The sequence below is a fragment of the Brassica napus genome, chromosome C3, assembly GCF_020379485.1.
Source record: "Brassica napus cultivar Da-Ae chromosome C3, Da-Ae, whole genome shotgun sequence".
NCBI lineage: Eukaryota > Viridiplantae > Streptophyta > Magnoliopsida > Brassicales > Brassicaceae > Brassica > Brassica napus.
This window is the reverse complement of record NC_063446.1, coordinates 26,116,504-26,136,214: the sequence shown is the minus strand read 5'-3', so window position 1 is coordinate 26,136,214 and position 19,711 is coordinate 26,116,504. Positions and strand designations below refer to the sequence as shown.

The 19,711-nt window shown below is 37.1% G+C and overlaps 2 protein-coding genes and 1 pseudogene across 2 annotated transcripts; all 3 read right to left on the bottom strand.

Moving 5' to 3' along the window:
* Positions 1-5,456: 5,456 nt before the first annotated feature.
* Positions 5,457-5,996, bottom strand: LOC106398185. Its single transcript, XM_013838774.1, has one exon. The coding sequence runs from the start codon at positions 5,994-5,996 to the stop codon at positions 5,457-5,459; it is 540 nt and encodes a 179-aa protein (XP_013694228.1).
* Positions 5,997-9,942: 3,946 nt separating this feature from the next.
* On the bottom strand, positions 9,943-12,762 carry LOC106398187. The gene has a single exon (XM_048752995.1). It carries the CDS (start codon positions 12,350-12,352, stop codon positions 11,711-11,713), a length of 642 nt encoding a protein of 213 aa, XP_048608952.1. The 5' UTR covers positions 12,353-12,762; the 3' UTR covers positions 9,943-11,710.
* Positions 12,763-16,356: 3,594 nt separating this feature from the next.
* Positions 16,357-18,545, bottom strand: LOC125584483 (annotated as a pseudogene).
* Positions 18,546-19,711: the final 1,166 nt, after the last annotated feature.

Below are 19,711 nucleotides of genomic sequence, written 5' to 3'. Positions count from 1 at the left end.
GTCACTAGCATAAAAGACCTCATCTTGGATTTCGACCGCCCTCCCAGGACTGATAAAGAGTCTCCTGAGAGGGACGAATGCGCAAATCAGTCTGGCAAAAAACGCGGAAGAAGGCAGGATGACCTTGGAGACAATAGTACCCGCCGGAGGATAAACATGATCATTGGAGAATCGCAATTCTACTGTGACTCTGTTTCATCCATCAAGGCCTACGGAAGAAAAGCGGAAACAAGTTCTAACTGGACAACCCGGTCCCTGACCGTCAACACTCCAAACGATACGATTGTTTTCGAGGAGGAGGAGACCGTCGGACTCGATAAACCTCACTGCGACCCGCTAGTCATCAACTTGGTGATATGAGACTTCGAAGTGGAAAGAATCCTCATCGACACAGGCAGCACGGTCAACGTCATTTTCCGTGACACTCTCTGGAGAATGAACATCGAACTCGTAGAAATCATCCCAGAACCAAAACCGCTGACCAGTTTTTCTGGCATGACATCAATGACCCTCAGATCGGTCAAACTTCCGGTCATGGCAAAGGAAGTCACGAAAATCGCTGACTTCACCGTAGTCGATAACCCGGCCATCTATAACGTTATCATGGGAACCCCATGGATCAACGCAATGAAGGCGGTACCGTCGACATACCACCTTAGCATCAAGTTCCCAACACCAAACAGAACAGCAGTAATCTGGGGATGCCAGAAACAATCTAGGCTCTGCCTTTTGGCCGAGCATAAGCTACGACAAAATCGGAATACCCCTGCGGTTAGGCCGAAGCGAGTCAAGAAAACTCAAAGTACTCCCGAAGGTTCCACAAAGAGCGATTCAGAATCACTCGCCCAGGCAATGGCTCCGGACAGCGACGCGATCCCGGAGTCCATCGCCCTACCAGCGGAAAACCCGACTCACGAAACGACCGCCGATTTAACTAAAGCCTCAACGGCCAAATTTATAAAAACGGCCCTATCCAACGAGTAGAAACGCCCGTAACAACAAAGCAGAACTACTAGATGGCTTGATCCTCGAAAGAGGTACGTAGGCAGCTTGTCCTATTGACAAGTTCAGCTATCCTCCTCTCCAAAAAAAGGGGGGGGGGAAGTGGGTACGTATACTCGTATACTCCCACAAAGTTTGAAATATCCACACATGTACTCGATATTTTCGAAACTTTTCCAATAAAACTCATTTTATTATAGTCTCCCGATTCACTTGCAATAAGCCACAACAATCGGAGATTAACCTGAGAAACACCCAAGACAAGGGTCTCCAAACACGCATACCTTTCAAGTAGTCCTTGGATGGGAACTAACTTAAACAACAATCACTGCATATCAATGGTCAAGCAAGACCAAATACATCTTCTCTAAAAACGATCGAAGATCATAACTTTCTCACTACAAAGGATATACCTTTCGGAAAAAGCGAGACGTCGTAAATATTTTCGAGAGATATTATCCAAACACACGGTCCGTCTGCGACTCTAAAAATTGCCCGTCGATTGGCCCCGACGGACAAACACAAAACGTTCTCAAAAAAGAACTCGTAGTCTAACCTTTCGTAAAAGTAAAGGTTCTCCTACATCCGACGAGGATACCATAGCGCGTTATACATGAAATCCAAAATTTTGGTCAGCACTCCAGACGGTCTCTGGAGAGTGCTCGGTTCGTTCCATACAAGTCATATAAGCCAGCGCCAAGTCACGGACTTTAAATCGGAAAGAACCAGGTGGAAATCGCCCACAGGTAAAACAAGAGCCGATCAGTCGTCGCACAGCCTTAGAGCCGAAAGTAAACCTAGGTCTTGCCCTAAACCCAGTCCTACTGGTCCACTAACATCTGAAGACATGATACGAGATCTTAAAAACATGTCCCATCGTCTATATCAAATACGCTCACAAAACTTCGCGAAACTCCTAAACGTTTCCGAACGCCCTCGTTCAGTAAGAGCAAACAAACAAGACGATAAACTAAGAGTTAAGATACGAAGTGACTACTCGTATCTTTCCCTCACACTTGGCAGAAGTATAAACTAAAACGCACAGAATGTCAATGATTCATTATATATATAGAAGCCGCAAAAAACGGCTAGGACCCAAAGCCACCAAACGGCCGGTCTCAAACACATAGTTCACATAGCCTCGCAAGGCCATAACACACATAAATCGAATACGACCATACTCGGCCTAGATACATCAAACCTCGAAATAAAACTAAGGGAAATAATTCCAACAATCCTCAAAGCTCGAAGTCGAGGAACCCGGACATGGAGATCCCGAACGAGCTCACGGGCTTATCCACCTCTCTGTCCGCGACTCTGGCACGTTCATCACCGACACCGGTTCCCGCTTCCGCCGTGTCCTCCGAGACCTCAATGGAGTCCCAAAGCTGTCGGAACCTTCCTTCGATCGGAGGAACCAAGGATTTAGCATGGGCACACCCGTTCATAAGACCCGACATCTCGGCGACCTCGGCAGGAAAAGAGAAGTCCTCGTTCTGCGACTCGTAGAGGGTAGCAACCGAGCCGCGGCACTCGCGAAAATCGCCCACGAATTTTTGATCATCCTTAAAGCTCTTGAATTCGGAGGCAAACAAAGCAGCCCTCCGCTTCATTTCGGCGACAATCGCTCTCTTTCCTCTCCTCTCGGCACGAACAAGGGCTCGAGAATGGAGCTCAGCCTGTCTCCAGCTCTGTTCTTCGACCTCCTTCCGAAACCGAAAGAGTTCCCTTTCAGCCTCCTCGGCTTTGAAGTGAGAGATACGCGACTCCCAGAAACTTCCGTCGAGCGCCGCATTGAACACCCTAATCCCCTACATGAACTTAAGATCGGAAAGTGAAACAAAAAAAAGTATAATTTAGACAAAAGTTCAAAGGATAAACCTCGTTGATTAAGCTGGAGCCTTCGGCTACTACTTTCTCCTCGACTCTTCGTCCAGCGACTTATGAGTAGTAAAATCGGGAGGGAGGTCGGCAAAAAAGTCGCTGGGAAGGGGAACCTCGCTGGTTCCAATCCTTTCCCCTGGGGAGAAACCAGGGTTCCATTCTGGCAGCGGAAGGTTCCCAAGACGTTCTCGGAGGCAACTCCCTTGCCTTTCCGAGACCTGATTCTCTGCCTCTGAGCAGGCAAGACATCAATGACCGGTTTCACGCCATACGGAACGTCCAGAGGCTGAGAGACGACTCGAGATCGATGGAGCACCACCGTGCTTCGAATCCGTTCGACGGTGAAGGAATTCCAGAAGAACGGCCTGCTACGGAGAAGATCTGCTTGGCAAAAAGATCGGCAGGAATCGGCGGAAAGATCCTGTTCACTGCAAGATAAAAAAAAAAAATCATCTTCGCATGTTTTCAAGGTATCAAAACGAAAAATATAGCTATTCGTATTACCACGTATGAAGTTCCACTCCTGACGGAATAGGTGGAGGTAGCTCTCCTCGACAGACTCCCCATCTATCCGGATAAAGAAAAAGCGCTCGAACCATGCCTTAGGATGTGAAGTGTGCCCATGAATTATAGCCATACCCTTCTTTGGCGCCATGCGGTATGAGCCATCGATCCCCGTTCCTCTCTTAAACCAAAATCCCTCGAAGTCGCCAGGGTTAAGGTCCATTCCTAGCTCGTAACTCAAGATCAACACGCCGAGCCAATGCTGCAAGGCCAGAACGCTTAGCTAGCTGATCGAAAGCCCAAAGTGGCGAAGCACGCGGACGATGGTACCAGAGATCGGAAACCACATACGACAATACACCAGGAAGGCGTCGTAGCAAGTAAAGAAACCTTCCGGAGGGTCCTTCGCACTCTCGTTGCCACTCGGGATCCAAAATACGACTCCACTTGGGATTTGGTAAAAGTCCCTGAGAGTCGTGAGGTAGTCGGAAGAGACCATGCTCGGTGCAAAGGGTGCGTTTGGCGACCTCACGGGCCTCTTAGGAATCGGAATGTCTTGTGAAGGCGGAGGCGAGCCACAAAGAGCTTTGTAGTACGCATCCTTTATTTCTTCCTCAACTTCAAACTCTTCTTTCGGGGCGATCACCTCATTGGCAGAAGATTCACCCAAGATGAGTGTGAGGAAGAATTCCTCTTTGAAGATCCTTTTCTTGAAGACATTTTCTTTGAGCAAAGAGAGATCTTGGAGAAAAAACTCCTATCTTGGAGAAATCTTTTCTTAAGGGAAGAAGTGAGTAAAGAATTTGAAAAACTTACTTCCCGTACTTATACAATTTTTTTTTTACTATTCACCTTCGATCTTTCGACAAACGATTACGTCTAAATTCCACCTAGAACAGACCATACCGCAAGCTAGGACCTAACACCCAGGTCCACGGATCCTAGCTAGCTGGGAAGCTAACTGTTGGGGTCAAAATCGGTCACGACGAAATCGATGTCCGAAAGTCCTTAGAAAAACCGAATCTCGGTCAAACTTCAAAAGCCGAGAAAGTGAACAGCCGAAACAGATCGCCCGGCGAGCTCGGCCGCGACACGAGCCAGCTCGCCCGGCGAGGAATATACAAAACATCAAGCACTCGTGAACTAAGTTTGATTGTGCCAGAGAGAGTTACTGAAATGCGACTTCCATCAGGTAAAGTGACAAAGGTGTTGCTAATTGAGTTAGTATGAAGAAACATTTTTAAGTCAGAGCACACATGGCAACTAGCACCAGTATCAATTATCCAGGTAGGAGCTAAAATAGTAAGGCCGTTCTTCATTCCCGCAGAAACAAAATGAGAGTTAGTTGTGGTACCTGATGGTGGAGTGTCAGAGGACATATGAGTAAGAAGATGAGGTTGTGGTTTAGACGTAGAAGCTGTTCCAACCGAGAGATGTATTTTACTACCAGAAATCTGTGAAAACGTGTCTGTGGAAGGAGTAGATTGAGTACTCAAGACACTGAGAAGTTGGTGGACTTGTTCCTGTGTAACCGTGCCCAAGAGAACACCCTGTTGAGTGTGTAGAGAAATACCACCAGTGTCCTGAAGAACCATATTGGAAACATTTTCCTTACGAGGAGGCCAATTCTGCGTAGATTTCTGTGAGCCTGAAGGTTGAACTTGATTCTGCGACTTGTTGTTGAATTCATGAGGCTTATACCCTTGTGGATATCCATGTAGCTTATAACATCGATTGATAGTATGACCCGCCAGTCCACAATGAGAGCAAATGGGGCGAAACCGATTCTTATTGTAACCACCATTGTAAGCTGCCACAAGAGAATCTTCAGTATTATTCTGAGAGACATTAAACGCAACAGTACTTGCACTCTTCATCGACTATTGCCTTTCCTCCTGAGAAACAAGGTTGAACACCTTAGAAATGTTTGGCCTTGGCTCCATCATCAGTATCTGACCTCTGGTCGCAGTAAATGTATCGTTGAGACTAGTCAAGAACTTCAAAATGTGATCTTGTTCTTCTCTATCAACTATCCTCTTAAGACTAGCACAGTCAGGACGACCACATCAACAAGTATATGGACTCTCATGGTTCTTCAACTCTTCCCAGAGCTGCTTCAACTTCGTATAGTAGTCACTGATACTCTGAGATCCTTGTACTTCAGCAAATATTTGTTGCTTTATCTCTGCAGTCTGTGGTCCATCACTTTGCTTGAACTGATCATGTATATCCAACCACATCTGGCAAGCCGTATCCAAATACATGATACTCTTGGCAATCTTCTTCTCCACAGCATTAACAATCCAAGTAAGCAAAATATTGTTGCAACGAGACCACGATGGATAATCAGGATGATCCTCAGCTAGTTCCGGATAGGTTCCAATAACAAAAACAGCTTTATTCCTAGCTCCTAAAGCCATAAGCATCGATCTACGCCAAGTATTGAAGTTACCTAATCCAGCTAGTTTCTCAGAGACAAGGGAGATACCAGCGTGATCGGCACTATGAGCGTAGAGAGGATTTAAGTTTGGATCTTGCAGAGTCGCCGCCGGTTGTCGATTCTCACCAGACATAGACGGATTACGAACCTCCAGTACATTCGCCATCGAAACAAAAAATCAATATCAAGAAACAGAGAAATCGATTGCGCGAAAAGAGAAACGCAAATCAAAGTTCAATGAAAGGAAGAAAACGAAATCAGAAGTGTGATTGTCACAGATATGAACTGATAGATCGCAAAAACCTCAAGAAAACACAGCTCGACGAAGAGATTCACCAAATCGCGGAGAGAAAGACTCATTTGAGATTCGGAATCAATAAGAATCGCCGAGAAAGAGCTGATTTTCTGAGAAAAAGAAGTGGGAAAGCGAAGATTCACTTCTCTGATACCATATTAGAGCTTGAGCTTTAGTGAAAGAGACGATCCAAGTTTGTTACTGATCGGAAAAATGAAAATGTATTTACTCAAACTCAATGTTTACAATGTACCAACTCCTATATATATACATGACCGGTTTAGTAAAAGAATGACCGGTTTAGTAAAAGGAAGCTAAACCAATCACTTAACCACATGATTGTACTTAACCATGTGATTCTCTATATATATATGACCGGTTTAGTAAAAGGAAGCTAAACCAATCACTTAACCACATGATTGTACTTAACCATATGATTCTCATAATCTAATAGTCAAAACGCTTTTACGTGATGAAGGAAATCAAGATTCGAGAAGTTCATTATTTGTAAATATGTCGAAGCATGTGGTTGTTGCCAATTGTGGTTAACTTTCTTACATCATAACTTCATTTATCCTCTCCTTCTATGTTTCTGAAACTAAGGATTAATTAGGAGGCTAATAGAGATATTGCCTATTGCCCCCTCTGTTATTACTACTGGTCATGTGTCTCGGCTTTTGCGTTTGTTTTCCTTTTCGAGTCTTTGTAGTTATAAGTTGGTAGATATTAGTCATTGTAGGATCAACTTGACTTCTTTGAGAAAAAATGTGTAAGAGGACAAAAGTAGGATCGAAAAAGAGTGTTTCACTCGAATTTGTTGTGTGTTAAAGAAGAAAATCTTGGAAGATTGGAGTTTAATAATTCTTAAAAGAGCACCTCTTGAAGGCAAGTAGTAAGAAAAAGAAAATATTTAAGCAAGAGCTTCAAATTATACAAAAATTTTTTTTTTTTAAAAGAACATAGATTCCACTTTTTGATATAGTTTGACACTTTTGAGTAGAGCTTTATCTTTTCGAAGCATGGTGACAATTGTATTTTGGAAACAAACTGTAGTTGAATGCTTTCAGGTATTGTTTTTGGATAATATCTAGCTAATTTTGTTTATTTGATTATATAAGATATATACATAATTATTGTTTTTATAGGATGAACACCGTATACGAGTGAGGAAAAATTAACGAATTCAATAACATGATAGGATTCGTCTATTATAATCATAATCTGGTACAAAAACAAGTTAATTTTTCAAAAAACAAATGTACTCTAAAAACACTACTATAGATCACTTATTATTATAAAAAATTATATACATATAGCTTACATATTATTTTAATATTTTGAAAAAAACATTTATCTCTAGCTTATATATTATTTTACTACACTGAATTTCTATTTTTATAAATTAGAGATGTTTTCACATGAAATTTGATATTTTGAACTAATAAATTTCTCATTTTTAACAAGTCACAGTTTAATATATCTATAGATGAGAGAAGCTGTTAATGGAATGATTAATTGTTATTTTGAGGTAGCATTTGATGTTTTGTTCTGTAAATGTAAGACAAAGTGTTTGGAAAAGGATGAACTTGGAAACTTGTCCTTTTAATCGCAAGTTTGGTGCAGTGCATGATTCTATGAACTACCAAATTTTAGCAAAAAAAAAAATGATTCTATGAAATATAAGATTTGGAAAAGAGGGGAGGCGTATATAAACAAAAAGGAGTTTGTCTTTGTTTCAAAAACGTATTTTCTATATATGGGTTTCAACATTTTTGAAAATACATGTCTAATTCTTACATATTTTGAAGCAAAGACAATTTTAAAAAAAATAAGCTTACAAGTCTAAAACAGCATAAAAGGTTATTTTCACAAACTCATTGCAGACAAAAACATATTTAAATTCTAAAATGAATAAAAAAAACAGTTTTCAAGTGTTATTAAACTTTTCAAGAGGAGATGGAGAAAAACTAACAAGATACATTACAAACATATTTAAAGTAATGATTACAGAATAAAATAAATCATCACAAATGATATCATACCATGAATTCAATTATTTTATAAAATTTATATTTTTTATCTCACAGCGTAGCGCCCAATAGGGGAGTCAATTCGGGCTGGCCCGGCCCGGCCCGGCCCAAACCCGCTAAGCCCGTAAATATTTGAGCCCGGCCCGGCCCGGCCCGAAAATTATTTGGGCCTAAAATTCAAAGTCCGGCCCGGCCCTTATAGGGCTATAGGGCTTTTCGGGCTTTTGTGGGCTTTTCAAAAAATAATTTGTCATTGCCACTTCCATCGTTTTAATACATGTGAATTTTCATTAAAAAAAGAGTTTCATTTTTAAAAAATAAAAAATTTATAAAGTGAGTGTAAAATTTTCTTCTCTATCACAATTTTTTTTATTTTTTCGTATGCTTTAAAAACATTTTATACACAAACCAAATTTAATAAGATTTAAATAATCAATTATCAATTAAAACAAAAAATATAAGAGAACAAAATTTATGATAAACATGGTCAAACGTTTCATACTTTGTATTTTGAAAATAAAAACATGTTGTACATAAAAGAAGAAGGTACTTTTGTAAAATTTAAAATGTAACACTTGTAATGATGAAACAATAAAGTGCATTAACAACTTTTATATTTGCTTTATTAGAGTTTGGATAAAAATATTAAAATAATATATCAATACTAATAATAGTTTCAATTACAAGAAAAAAGGATAATATTTACGCTAAAATATAAATTTCGGGTTTTCGGACCGGCCCTAGCCCAAACGGGCTTAAGCCCAAAATACCCAAAGCCCAAATGGGCTTAGCCCGAAAGGCCCAATTTTTTTTGGGCTTATAAAGCGAAGCCCAAGCCCGGTAATTTTTAGGGCTAGGCGGGCTCGGGCTACGGGCTTCGGCCCTAATTGACATGTCTAGCGCCCACATTTATCTAGGAGAAAAGGGCCTTTTTCGACTTTAAAAATTCCGGTCGTGCATTTTCAGACCTGAACAAAGAGCAAGTGTGATTTTATGCCCAAAGTGTAAAATTATTTGAAATTCCTACCCAAACTTTACAATGTAACACAAGATCCTACTTTGACTAACTAACCGTTAGTCAATCGTTATTTTTTAGTGTAAATCTTAAAACAACGTCGTTTTATAATTCGAATTAAAATAATTAATATTCTAAAAAATGACATACTTGTGTTTGATCCCTGGTCTCACTCAAGCAAAAGACGAAATAGAAACCACTGTGCTACTGCAACTACATCGATAGTATAATAGATTATTATTAACTTTAATACATTTCTAACCTTTTGAAATATATTAATAACTAATAACTCATATATCATCTCATAATTAAATATATATATCATATTAATAAGAAATGTATATATGTATACAAAATCTAATATATAAAATGTATATTAATAAAACATTAATTTTGATAATATGATATACATATATAAATCACATATGTATACATATATACATCATTAAATATATATATATATATATACTCATTTTATCAAAATTGTGAAATAAAACATTAATTTTGAAATAAAAAGATTATTTTGATACAACATATATACATTTTAACATTAATTGCGAAATAAAAATTAATTTTGATGATATGATATACATATATAAATCAATGTATATATGTAATTATATTTATTTTTTATTAATATGATAACATACATAAATCAATGTTTCATGTTTATAAATTTAAAATTAATGTTTATAAGAAAAATTTGTAATGCACATTTTGTATACATATATACATTTTATCATTAGTTGTGAAATAAAACATTAATTTTGATAAAATGTATAAAAAATATAATATATAAGTTGATGTAAAAATTATATTTGTAATTATATTTATTTTTTTTCATTAATATGATATATATTTATATAATTTTTAATGATGAGATGATATATGAGTTATTAGTTATTAATATATTTCAAAAGATCATAAATGTGTTAAAGTAATTAATAATCTGTTACGTTAATGATATGGCTGCAGTAGCATGGTGGTTTGTGTTTCCTTTGTTGCTTGAGTGAGACCAGGGTTCGAATCTCGGGTATGTCTTTTTATATATTTTCAATTCGAAACGATAAAAACGACGTCGTGCAATAATTGTTTCAATACCATATCAGTTGTATCTACGCGTAGCAGTCACATTCTTCACACCAGTTGCAAGCTTCACTATAGTCTTTCTATTTGTTGCATTCCCAGCAAAACTCTTAACCTCAGGCTTTGTAGCAGACGTAGCTACATCCTTAGTTTTATCTGCTGATACAAAAACACCTTCAGCTTTCAAACATTCTCCTTGATATCCAAGACCACATCTATCACTTTGCCCCATACTGAGAAGATGATCTAGCTGATTCGTCCCTTATTCAGCATCCTCAAATTCTTCTGAGTCTCTGCAAGTTGAGCACCAGCCTGTTGTGCTTCTTCTTCTTTCTCTGAAGCATACTTAAGAGTTTCAGCAACTTTATCTTCTAGCTTGGCTTTCTCCTTAGCCAAATCTGAATTCGTCTCAACCAACAAGAAAGTCTTACACCAATATTAAGCTTCTTGAGTGTCACATGTTTAAGCTTCTTGAGTGTCACATGTTTAAGAACAAAAACTTTACACTATACCAATATTAAGCTTCTTGAGTGTCACATGTTTAAGAAGGATGGAAAGGTGTTTACATGCATGCAGGATCCACGACATACCTGTCATAGCTCCGGTCATAATCAGGGTCATATGTGCTACATATTGATCGGTTTACAAATGTTATATCTATAACTTCTAGTATTGGTAGAGTAAGAGAAATAGGACTAAGTTATATATATTCTAAGTGCGTGTGTAATGCGTTGGTTACAGGTATCATCACCTAACGGGAAGGAACTATACAAAAAAAACAAACGAGACGCATGGTCAGTTTGCGTTTACAACGAGCGAGACAGGAACATACTTTGCTTGTTTGTCGTCTCATCATGATCAGTCACATTACACAGTCAATGGCACTGCTATAGTCAGTCTTGACTGGAAGATGGGGATTCGAACCAAAGACTGGGATGCTGTTGCCAAGAAACAAAAGATCGAGGCACAATTAATTCATAATTCATATAATACAATATTTTCTGCAAATTAAAACACATGTGTGGATGAATAGCTTGAGCTTCGAAAATCTGAAGAATGTGTTAATGAAATTAGCGCAAACATTATCTATCTAAGAGTCAGGTTATTTACACCATCTTCTCAGTTTGAAATCTTAAAACTCTTATCTCTCTCTCTTTTGATGAATCTTTGCTAATTATAAAAATATTGTGCAGGGAAGCATATATGAGGGAAGTAAACGACAAGACTAACAAGAGGGTTGCACAGTTTAGCTTTATGTCATTAGGTCTCTCTATTACAGTTTCGCTTTTTCAAGTTTGGCATCTCAAACGCTTCTTCCTCAAGAAGAAGCTTATCTAACTTGATTGGTTCCATTAATTATTAGAGTAAAAATTACAATATTGTATCTTTCTTGGGGGATCACTATATAGTCATACCAAGTCAATAAAGAAACACTTATCTCCTGAGCAAGAGAATTAAGCAGGAAGAGGGGAAACCCTGGAATTCATAGGGAATTCCTCTCTGTTGTAAGTATTATAAATATAGATAAACATGACAAACATAGAATAAACTACGAGAAGAATCATTGTCACTACCGAATTGTGTTCGCCGTAAATAGAAAAATAAATCCCAAAAAGCCAACACAGCAAACCGCAGAGAAGCGTGATATAAGCATGTTTCATCTCCATCCTAAATTTATCTGATAGCTGAATCAGACCTGTCCCACCGATGAACAACGATATGGTGAATAACGACATGTACAACACAAACGATACGTCATGATCCGAATAGAATAGCGGAGATACCAGTAACACCAATAAAGCAAGCTCCGCAAAGACGAGTTGAGGAATCCTCTCTTTCTCTGTAGTAAAATCCTTGTAACCATTAGTGGAAGGAGGATCGGTGAATAAGAGATACCTGAGTACCGTCACTGCATAGAATGTTGTGGCACTCACAGCGCCGTCCCTGAGGAAACGAGAAGATGCTGGTGACTTTCCCCCAGGTGGCCACAGAAGATTGAGTGATACGGAGAGGCCAAAGAGCGAGAGTAGAGTCATTACATACCATATTCCTCTGAATACAATCACATCTCTTCTACTCATTTCAATATTCTCCATTGTATAATATATATTCTCCCCTCTTTCTATGTTTTATCGTAACTTATTATACGTGTATATATACTCAATGAATTAGGTTATTGAGGGGTTTTAGATTATGCAGTATAGAGAGATCTTCACAAGATCACAACTGACAAATAAATGATAAATAACTAAGTCAGTATGTACTTATCCGTTTGATAATACTCAATGAATAAACAATTAAGACTATTCGGAGAAATAAAGTTTACAATTAAGACTAAGGGTAAACCACCTATTTTTTATCGAAACTTTCATATACAAGTACCATATACACACAAAAGTGTTTGAGAAAAAGACAAAAATATCACTAAATCAAATTTTTGTTTCGAAACTAGCACTCAAGGTCAAAAATCACAAAAATAGCACTTAATGTTTTATCAAAAGTCACAAACTTAGGGTTTAGAGTTAAAGGGTCGGGTTGATTTAGGGTTTAGGGTTTAGGGTTTAGAGTTTACGGTTTAGGGTTTAAATTTTAGGGTTTAGGGTTTAGAGTTTAGGGTTTAGGGTTTAGAGTTTAGGGTTTAGGGTTTAGAGTTTAGGGTTTAGAGTTTAGGGTTTAGGGTTTAGAGTTGAGAAATGAGGTTTTGGGGATAAGATTTCAAATTTTGAAAAATAAAAAAATTAAAATTTTCAAAGGAAAAACTTAGAAATGTGCTATTTTGGTCATTTTTGTTTTTGAGTGCTATTTTTGTGATATAAATTTAGAAGGGTGCTATTTTGGAGATTTGTCCAAAGTGTTTTTACCTCATTTTATTTATCCATCAATTAAAAATTAAAAATCTACTTACCCACAAAACTAAAACTTAGAAATCTTTATATACACATACTGTAAACAGATTTTATTGGGCTATAACATAAATCTAATTGTAAATCATCTAACCGATAATTAACCAAACTAAAAACCTAAGTTTTTTTTCAAAAAAAAAGAGAAAAATAAATGAGGAATCTTTCTCTTCTCAGGCGCTTCCTGTCGTTTGTGATGATGGTTAGCACAAAGGATAAATGTGATAAAGATCGAATCCACCGCTGTTTTTGAATCCACCACTAAATTTCTCATCGATAAGGAGGTAGGTGAGTGACAATACCGAGTAGTTTTTCTTGCTTTCGACACAGAGCTTCGCTTGCAGATCTCAGTAACCATCAAAAAGGTGCAGCAACATTCTATAACAACTCTTCAAGTTCTGTTTCTTCTATTCCATATTAATTCATTTTGCACACTTATTTTTTTGAGTATTCGGCTGATGTATAGGAGGATGTTCTGAGAGTAGACATGTTAATGTCGTTATACAAGAAGCCCTGCCGCTATTAGCATGAGTAGGACAATCCTAGCTGGCAAATTCAATTTAAGTGCAGCAAAATGACGACGAAAAGGTCTCTTCCACTACAAGAAAAATGAGTTTTATTAGCGGGCGAAAAACGCTATATAACGATACGATAGCGGTTTTTGAAACGCTGTATCATCGCCCGTGATTAGGGATGTCAATTGGGCACATTGTTCATGGGTGGTCCATGTCCAAATCGATATGGACTAATATGGTCACACCTAAATCTGCCCGAAATATTTTATGTCCAAATGGACTATGCCCAGATACGCCAAAAGTCCAATGGACAAAACCAAATGGACATGGACCGCCCAAATACGCCCATATTTTAAAAATATCTAGGGTTAGTATTTGGAGAAAAAAATCTAAAATCACAATTGGCCTCCGTCTGTCTCTCGAGTCTCGACTCTCTCTCTCGACTTGTCTTTCCGCCTCGTTTCTCCATCCCTCGAGCAGTGTCTCTCCGCCTTGTCTCTTCATCTCTCGAGTTGTGTCTCTCCATCTCGACTCTCCTTTCCGTCTCTCACTTTGTCTTCGATTCGATGATGGGACGATAGATCAAAATTAGACATTTTACATTAAATGGACATCTGGACTCTATGGACAGTCCACCTGGTCATGGTCCTATTTGGACATGGTCATATTTGGACATGGTGCTATTTGGTCTTGACCAAAAACGTCCAGAAAAAAATAAGCTCATTTGGACACGCCCAAATCCACCGGTCCGTCCAATTGACATCCCTACCCGTGATAGTAGGTAAAGGACATTACATAGCGGTTTTTAACACTGCTATCTTTTCTTCCGCTACAATAGCGCTTTTCTATCCGCAATTAAATATTCTTTAATAGCGTATAATTTTTGTTATTATAACATTATTAAAAAATAAAAAAAAATAAGAAAAAAATAATTTTAAAAATTTTATATATCAATTTTTTTATACTGATACATGAAAGTAAACCAAACTAAACTTAAAACTAAAACCTAGTCTACGTTCCTTCTCCGCCTCTCTTCTTCTTCTTATCTTGCCTGCCTCTCTTCTCTTCTTGCTTGAATCTACCTCCATCACTATAGCTAGCTTACCCTTCCTCTTCCATTATGACTTCGTAGGCCTCTTTTTGTGCATCGCCCGTTGTCTTCATAACTCCCCGCCGTCTTCAACTTCTTTGTGCGTCGGCCGCCGCCTCTGTCTCTGGATCACCATTACCTCCTCTATGTCATCATTATTCCAGATCTGTAAACAAAAGCAATAGATTTTATTTAAAAAAAAATGAAAAGAAGATGAACGCTTAAGTAGAGATAGACCAAGGGGAGGAGGCGAGGGGTCATGGTTTCCAGACTTGAGCAGAGGTGGTGAGCTTAAATCCGTGACGACAGACAGCAAGTTTGAGAGATCGTGAGATGAGGATTGAAGAGATGGTGAGAGAGGAGGAGACGAGAGATTGCTAGAGAAGAGGAGACGAGAAATGCAAAAAAAATTAAAGTGAATCACTTATGCCGCCTCTGTCTCTGGATCACCATTACCTCCTCTTTGTCATCATCATTCCAGATCTGTAAACAAAAGCAATAGATTTTATTAAAAAAAAATGAAAAGAAGATGAACGCTTAAGTAGAGATAGACCAAGGGGAGGAGGCGAGGGGTCATGGTTTCCAGACTTGAGCAGAGGTGGTGAGCTTAAATCCGTGACGACAGACAGCAAGTTTGAGAGATCGTGAGATGAGGATTGAAGAGATGGTGAGAGAGGAGGAGACGAGAGATTGCTAGAGAAGAGGAGACGAGAAATGCAAAAAAAAAAAATTTAAAGTGAATCACTTATGCCCCTTAGATCGAGTTAAATCTACGGTGGAGATCAAATATAGAAGCTATCCTCACCCTCCTGTTTTCACCAATGAAAAAAATTTCTCTTTGTTTTATTAACTGACCAATTAGAAAAAAAAGAAAAAAAGATTAACAAAAAAATGAGTTATAACGATTGGATTAAAACCAATCAAAAACTGTTTTATTGTGTAACTAATTTTATTGATATATAACCTAAATTATCATTTACGTTTATAAAGTTAATGAAGAACTATTGAATTTCAGATTTTAGAGCAAAAGTCTATGTGATAGAGTTCCAAGGTTAGATTTCAGGTTTGAAAAATTAAATTTGAAAAGATTATATTTTTATAAGTATTATCTTTCAGATTTTTGATTAAAAAAGGTTAAGGTTTTGTGTTGAAATTCTGTGAGTATAGATATAATAAATTTATTTTAGTCTTAACGTGTATGTTTTAGTATTGAAATTTTAGAACTATCAAATACGAAGTTTATGATTTTAGATTTAGAGATTATGTATGATATAGGGTTTGGATTTAATGTATATAGGTTTGGTGTTTAATCTTAAAATATTTAAGTTTATAGTTCTATATTTAAGATTTGGAGTTTAATTTCTAAAATATTATAAAGATTATAACTATATTAGTTAAATTTAGCTTTTTAGAGTATATGGTTCAGAAGTTTGTTTAGGGTTTAGGGATTCAAAAAGTATACTATTATAACGTTTATTATTTTATGTGCTATTAAATGAATACTATCATAGCGTTTCCAATTATGCCGCTCTATCATGACGTTTCCAAAAATACAACGCTATCTAAAACCACCGGATATGTCAACCATAGCAGAAAGCGTTCATTAGAGTTGGTACTCTCATGATTTGATATCTCTTGATAAATTGGATGCCTTGTTTAAGTATTACATTTAGAGGACTGTGGTTGATGATCAAAAACTAAAAGTAAATGATTTTAATATTATGAGATGATCATTTATAGTCAAACTAAAACATAGGATTGGAATATCTTTAAGTTTAAAATTTATCTTCTTTTTGGATATAGAATAGGGAGAGAATACGTTATCAAAGCATATGTGTCTCAAAACTCCACGAGTTAAGAGTGATGGCCGCATTTGTACGGTCACATAGCTAATGCATGCACAGGATTACCAAGTTTAGTTTTTTTTTTACCACCCACCAATTTTTCTTATAATCCATGATTTCAACAAAAATGCAACTAATATACAAAATTTTATAGAATTAATTTACATTTGAATTATTTTATGCTTTGGATTTTTTCAATAAATAGATAATTTCTGGTCATTCTTTTCTAGCGGAAATTGAGTTTGAATTAAAGAATCAACACCATTAATTTACCCGTTCACTTGATTCTCGTATTCTACTATACATGGATGAGTTTTTACCTAGTTTTTAGATATTTTCTTCGAAAATATTCTTATGAATTATAGTATACTATTACTTGTTCACTAATATTGGTTCAACAACTAAACATCCTAAAAATGGTTTGCATAGTTTTAGATATATCTTCAAAAATATACTTATGAATTACAGTATAAAGTTAATTGTCCATTGATATTGGTTGAGCAAATTAAATATCCTAAAAATTATAAAAGAGATTCCGGTTAAGGCCAATGACAGCATGCAAAACAAATTCTGTAAACTTAATTACTAATATACTAGTAGTTACGAACATTGTGATTCCAAATGTTTTATTCAAAACAATAATTATATTATACATTCGATATAAATACAAATCGTACTATCATCCAAATCCCTTTTGTACATCAACATATAATTTTTTTCAAACCAACAATTTATCAGAAGAAGTTATTAAAGAAGTTTATGTAACTGTGATATCAAGAAGAAGAAAGCTTGTTTTACTGAATTTTCATTTCATACTTTCTTAACCATGAACGATTACATATGAGTTTATTTATACAAGAAGAAGAAACCCTAGAGGTTCTATCCAGCTGGCATGATCCTACTCTTCTTGTGAATCTAAGGCTGAGAATTGGTTGTACAGTTTTAGCCCATTCTCTCTTCTGACCTCTTGCGTCATCTGTACTTTGCTTTCTCTACTCTTCTTATCTTCAACTTCAAAATCCGACAGTTGCGCGGGTGATGCTATCTCACATGGGCCTGTCTTCTTCGTCGTGGATCCTATCTCCTCAAGGCCCACTTTAGCTTTCCCTTTTACGTCCATTACCGCAGCACTGTCGCTTTGTACATCATGCCTCTTAATAGTTATATATTTCATGGATTGGAGCCTTAAGGACTGAGACACAACTATACAAGCATCTCAATGAAAAGGTGATCCACTGGTGTTTGAGGCCGAACCAGAGGAGCTAAACGGCAAGAGATAAAACAAAGGATTCTTCCCGCCATTATTCCGGTCTTGTGGCAGCTCTTTGCGACACACTGGACAAGTATTACGCTGTACTAGCCAGGGAACTATACATTCCGAATGGTAGATATGTTTACACGGCAACTTTCTTGCAACCGATCCGACTTCAAACCGGACAAGACGGATCCAAACCGAGATGTTTCTTCCTAATCTTGACCTTTGGCATTGAGTTAATTACGGTTAGTGAAGCTGGAGGTGGACCACGGCGGTTTTGTGCGGAGAACCGGTTAAACAATTCTTGAAAACTCGATTGGTTTATAAGAATCAATCTTCTGTTGTTGTTGCCGGGACGGTTAAGAGATTGTTTATTGGATACTCCGAAAAAATCAAAAGGGCTAAGTTCAACATTTTCATAGAGCCGTTCATGAGAAGTGTTACCACAGTAAATGCAAACCCCTCCTCTTGAGCCTTCAAGGAGAAGACGGATTCCTCGTCTGCATGTACTACACCAATGTGTGTTTTTTCGGCTAGTCATGGATCTGCGAGAAAATAAAAGTTATTCTTTCTCATCAAACCATTGTTAAGGACCTTTCAGACCAGAAAATGAAAAACGCAATTCTACTAGATAACATTGCAAATGGAAAGAGCCTCAATATCAAACGGAATCTTCTAAGCTGCTTGTAATTTTAATTCTCCATTATAACTATTTCTAATGTATTTTATTATTATTTTTAGAGAATTTTTAAAATATAATTCGAACTAATTCCAATACATTTTTATAAAATGATATTTTCTATTTTGTTCTAAACATTTCAAAAAAAAAATTCAAATATGAAAGAAAAAATAACAATTTCTTTCCAAAAAGTTAGGCTATAAATAGTTTTTTTTTCTTCTCCTAAACGCTATTATATAAGAAAATATAAAGATGCTTAAGATATTTTTTTATCAATTAGAGCGTAAACAAAAAAATAGTAGTAGTTTTCTTAAGAAGATTTGTTTAACATGAAGGAAGATAAAAAGACCTCCTCGACCTTTATCTCTCTCTCAATCAAGTGGGGAGAATAAAAAGAACGGCTTTTTGCAAAAGTGACTCAAAACTTGGAGTCAAACAGAAAACTAACCTTTTCTTTTGACTCTTTTTTTTTTGAGATTTTAACCCCACACCTGGATTTTATCTACGAAAATGCCATTAACCTTTTTTTTTTTTTTTCGAAAATGGCTTCTTTACTGTCTCAACCTCATCTTCTTCAAGTATTTACAATATTGCCACTGCAATGAATAGTGGCAACAACCTTGTACGAACTGTTTGGAGCTTTTAATGCCCTTTAATGCACGTAAATCTCTTTACACTCTCTCTGTTTCAATTGTTATGAACTAAAAACAACATTTCTTTCACTTTCTCTCTATAGTCATCCAAAAAACTCAAGCTTTTGATTCAAAATATGGGCTATGGTTGACAGAGCCATATTTCTTTCGTTTTGACTTACGGTTGCTTTCGTTTGAGGTTCTGGGTGGTTGGAGAAGACCCTGTGTGCAAACGAAGTCATCTCACCTAGTTTAAGGTACGAATTTGAATTTTTTTTCAAGATCTGTTCGCGTAGAAGACTTACTAGTAAGTCATCTGTATGTAGAAGACTTACTGATGAGTCTTCTGGTCAAACGGACGACTTAAATTAAGTCGTCCAGCTTTGTTTGTTAAAAAAAAAACACTCCAGACGACTTATATATACGTCGTCTACGAGAAACGGGCTAGTTTTGCATTTGACCGAATCGTGTCAGATCTTTGACTATTTCTGGACGACTTATAATTCAGTCGTCTCTGGAAAGTTAAAATTTCAATATTTT

Coding starts and splice junctions, on each gene's coding strand:
- LOC106398187 (XM_048752995.1), bottom strand. CDS start 12,352: ATGGAGAATATTGAAATGAGTAGAAGAGATGTGATTGTATTCAGAGGA.
- LOC106398185 (XM_013838774.1), bottom strand. CDS start 5,996: ATGGCGAATGTACTGGAGGTTCGTAATCCGTCTATGTCTGGTGAGAAT.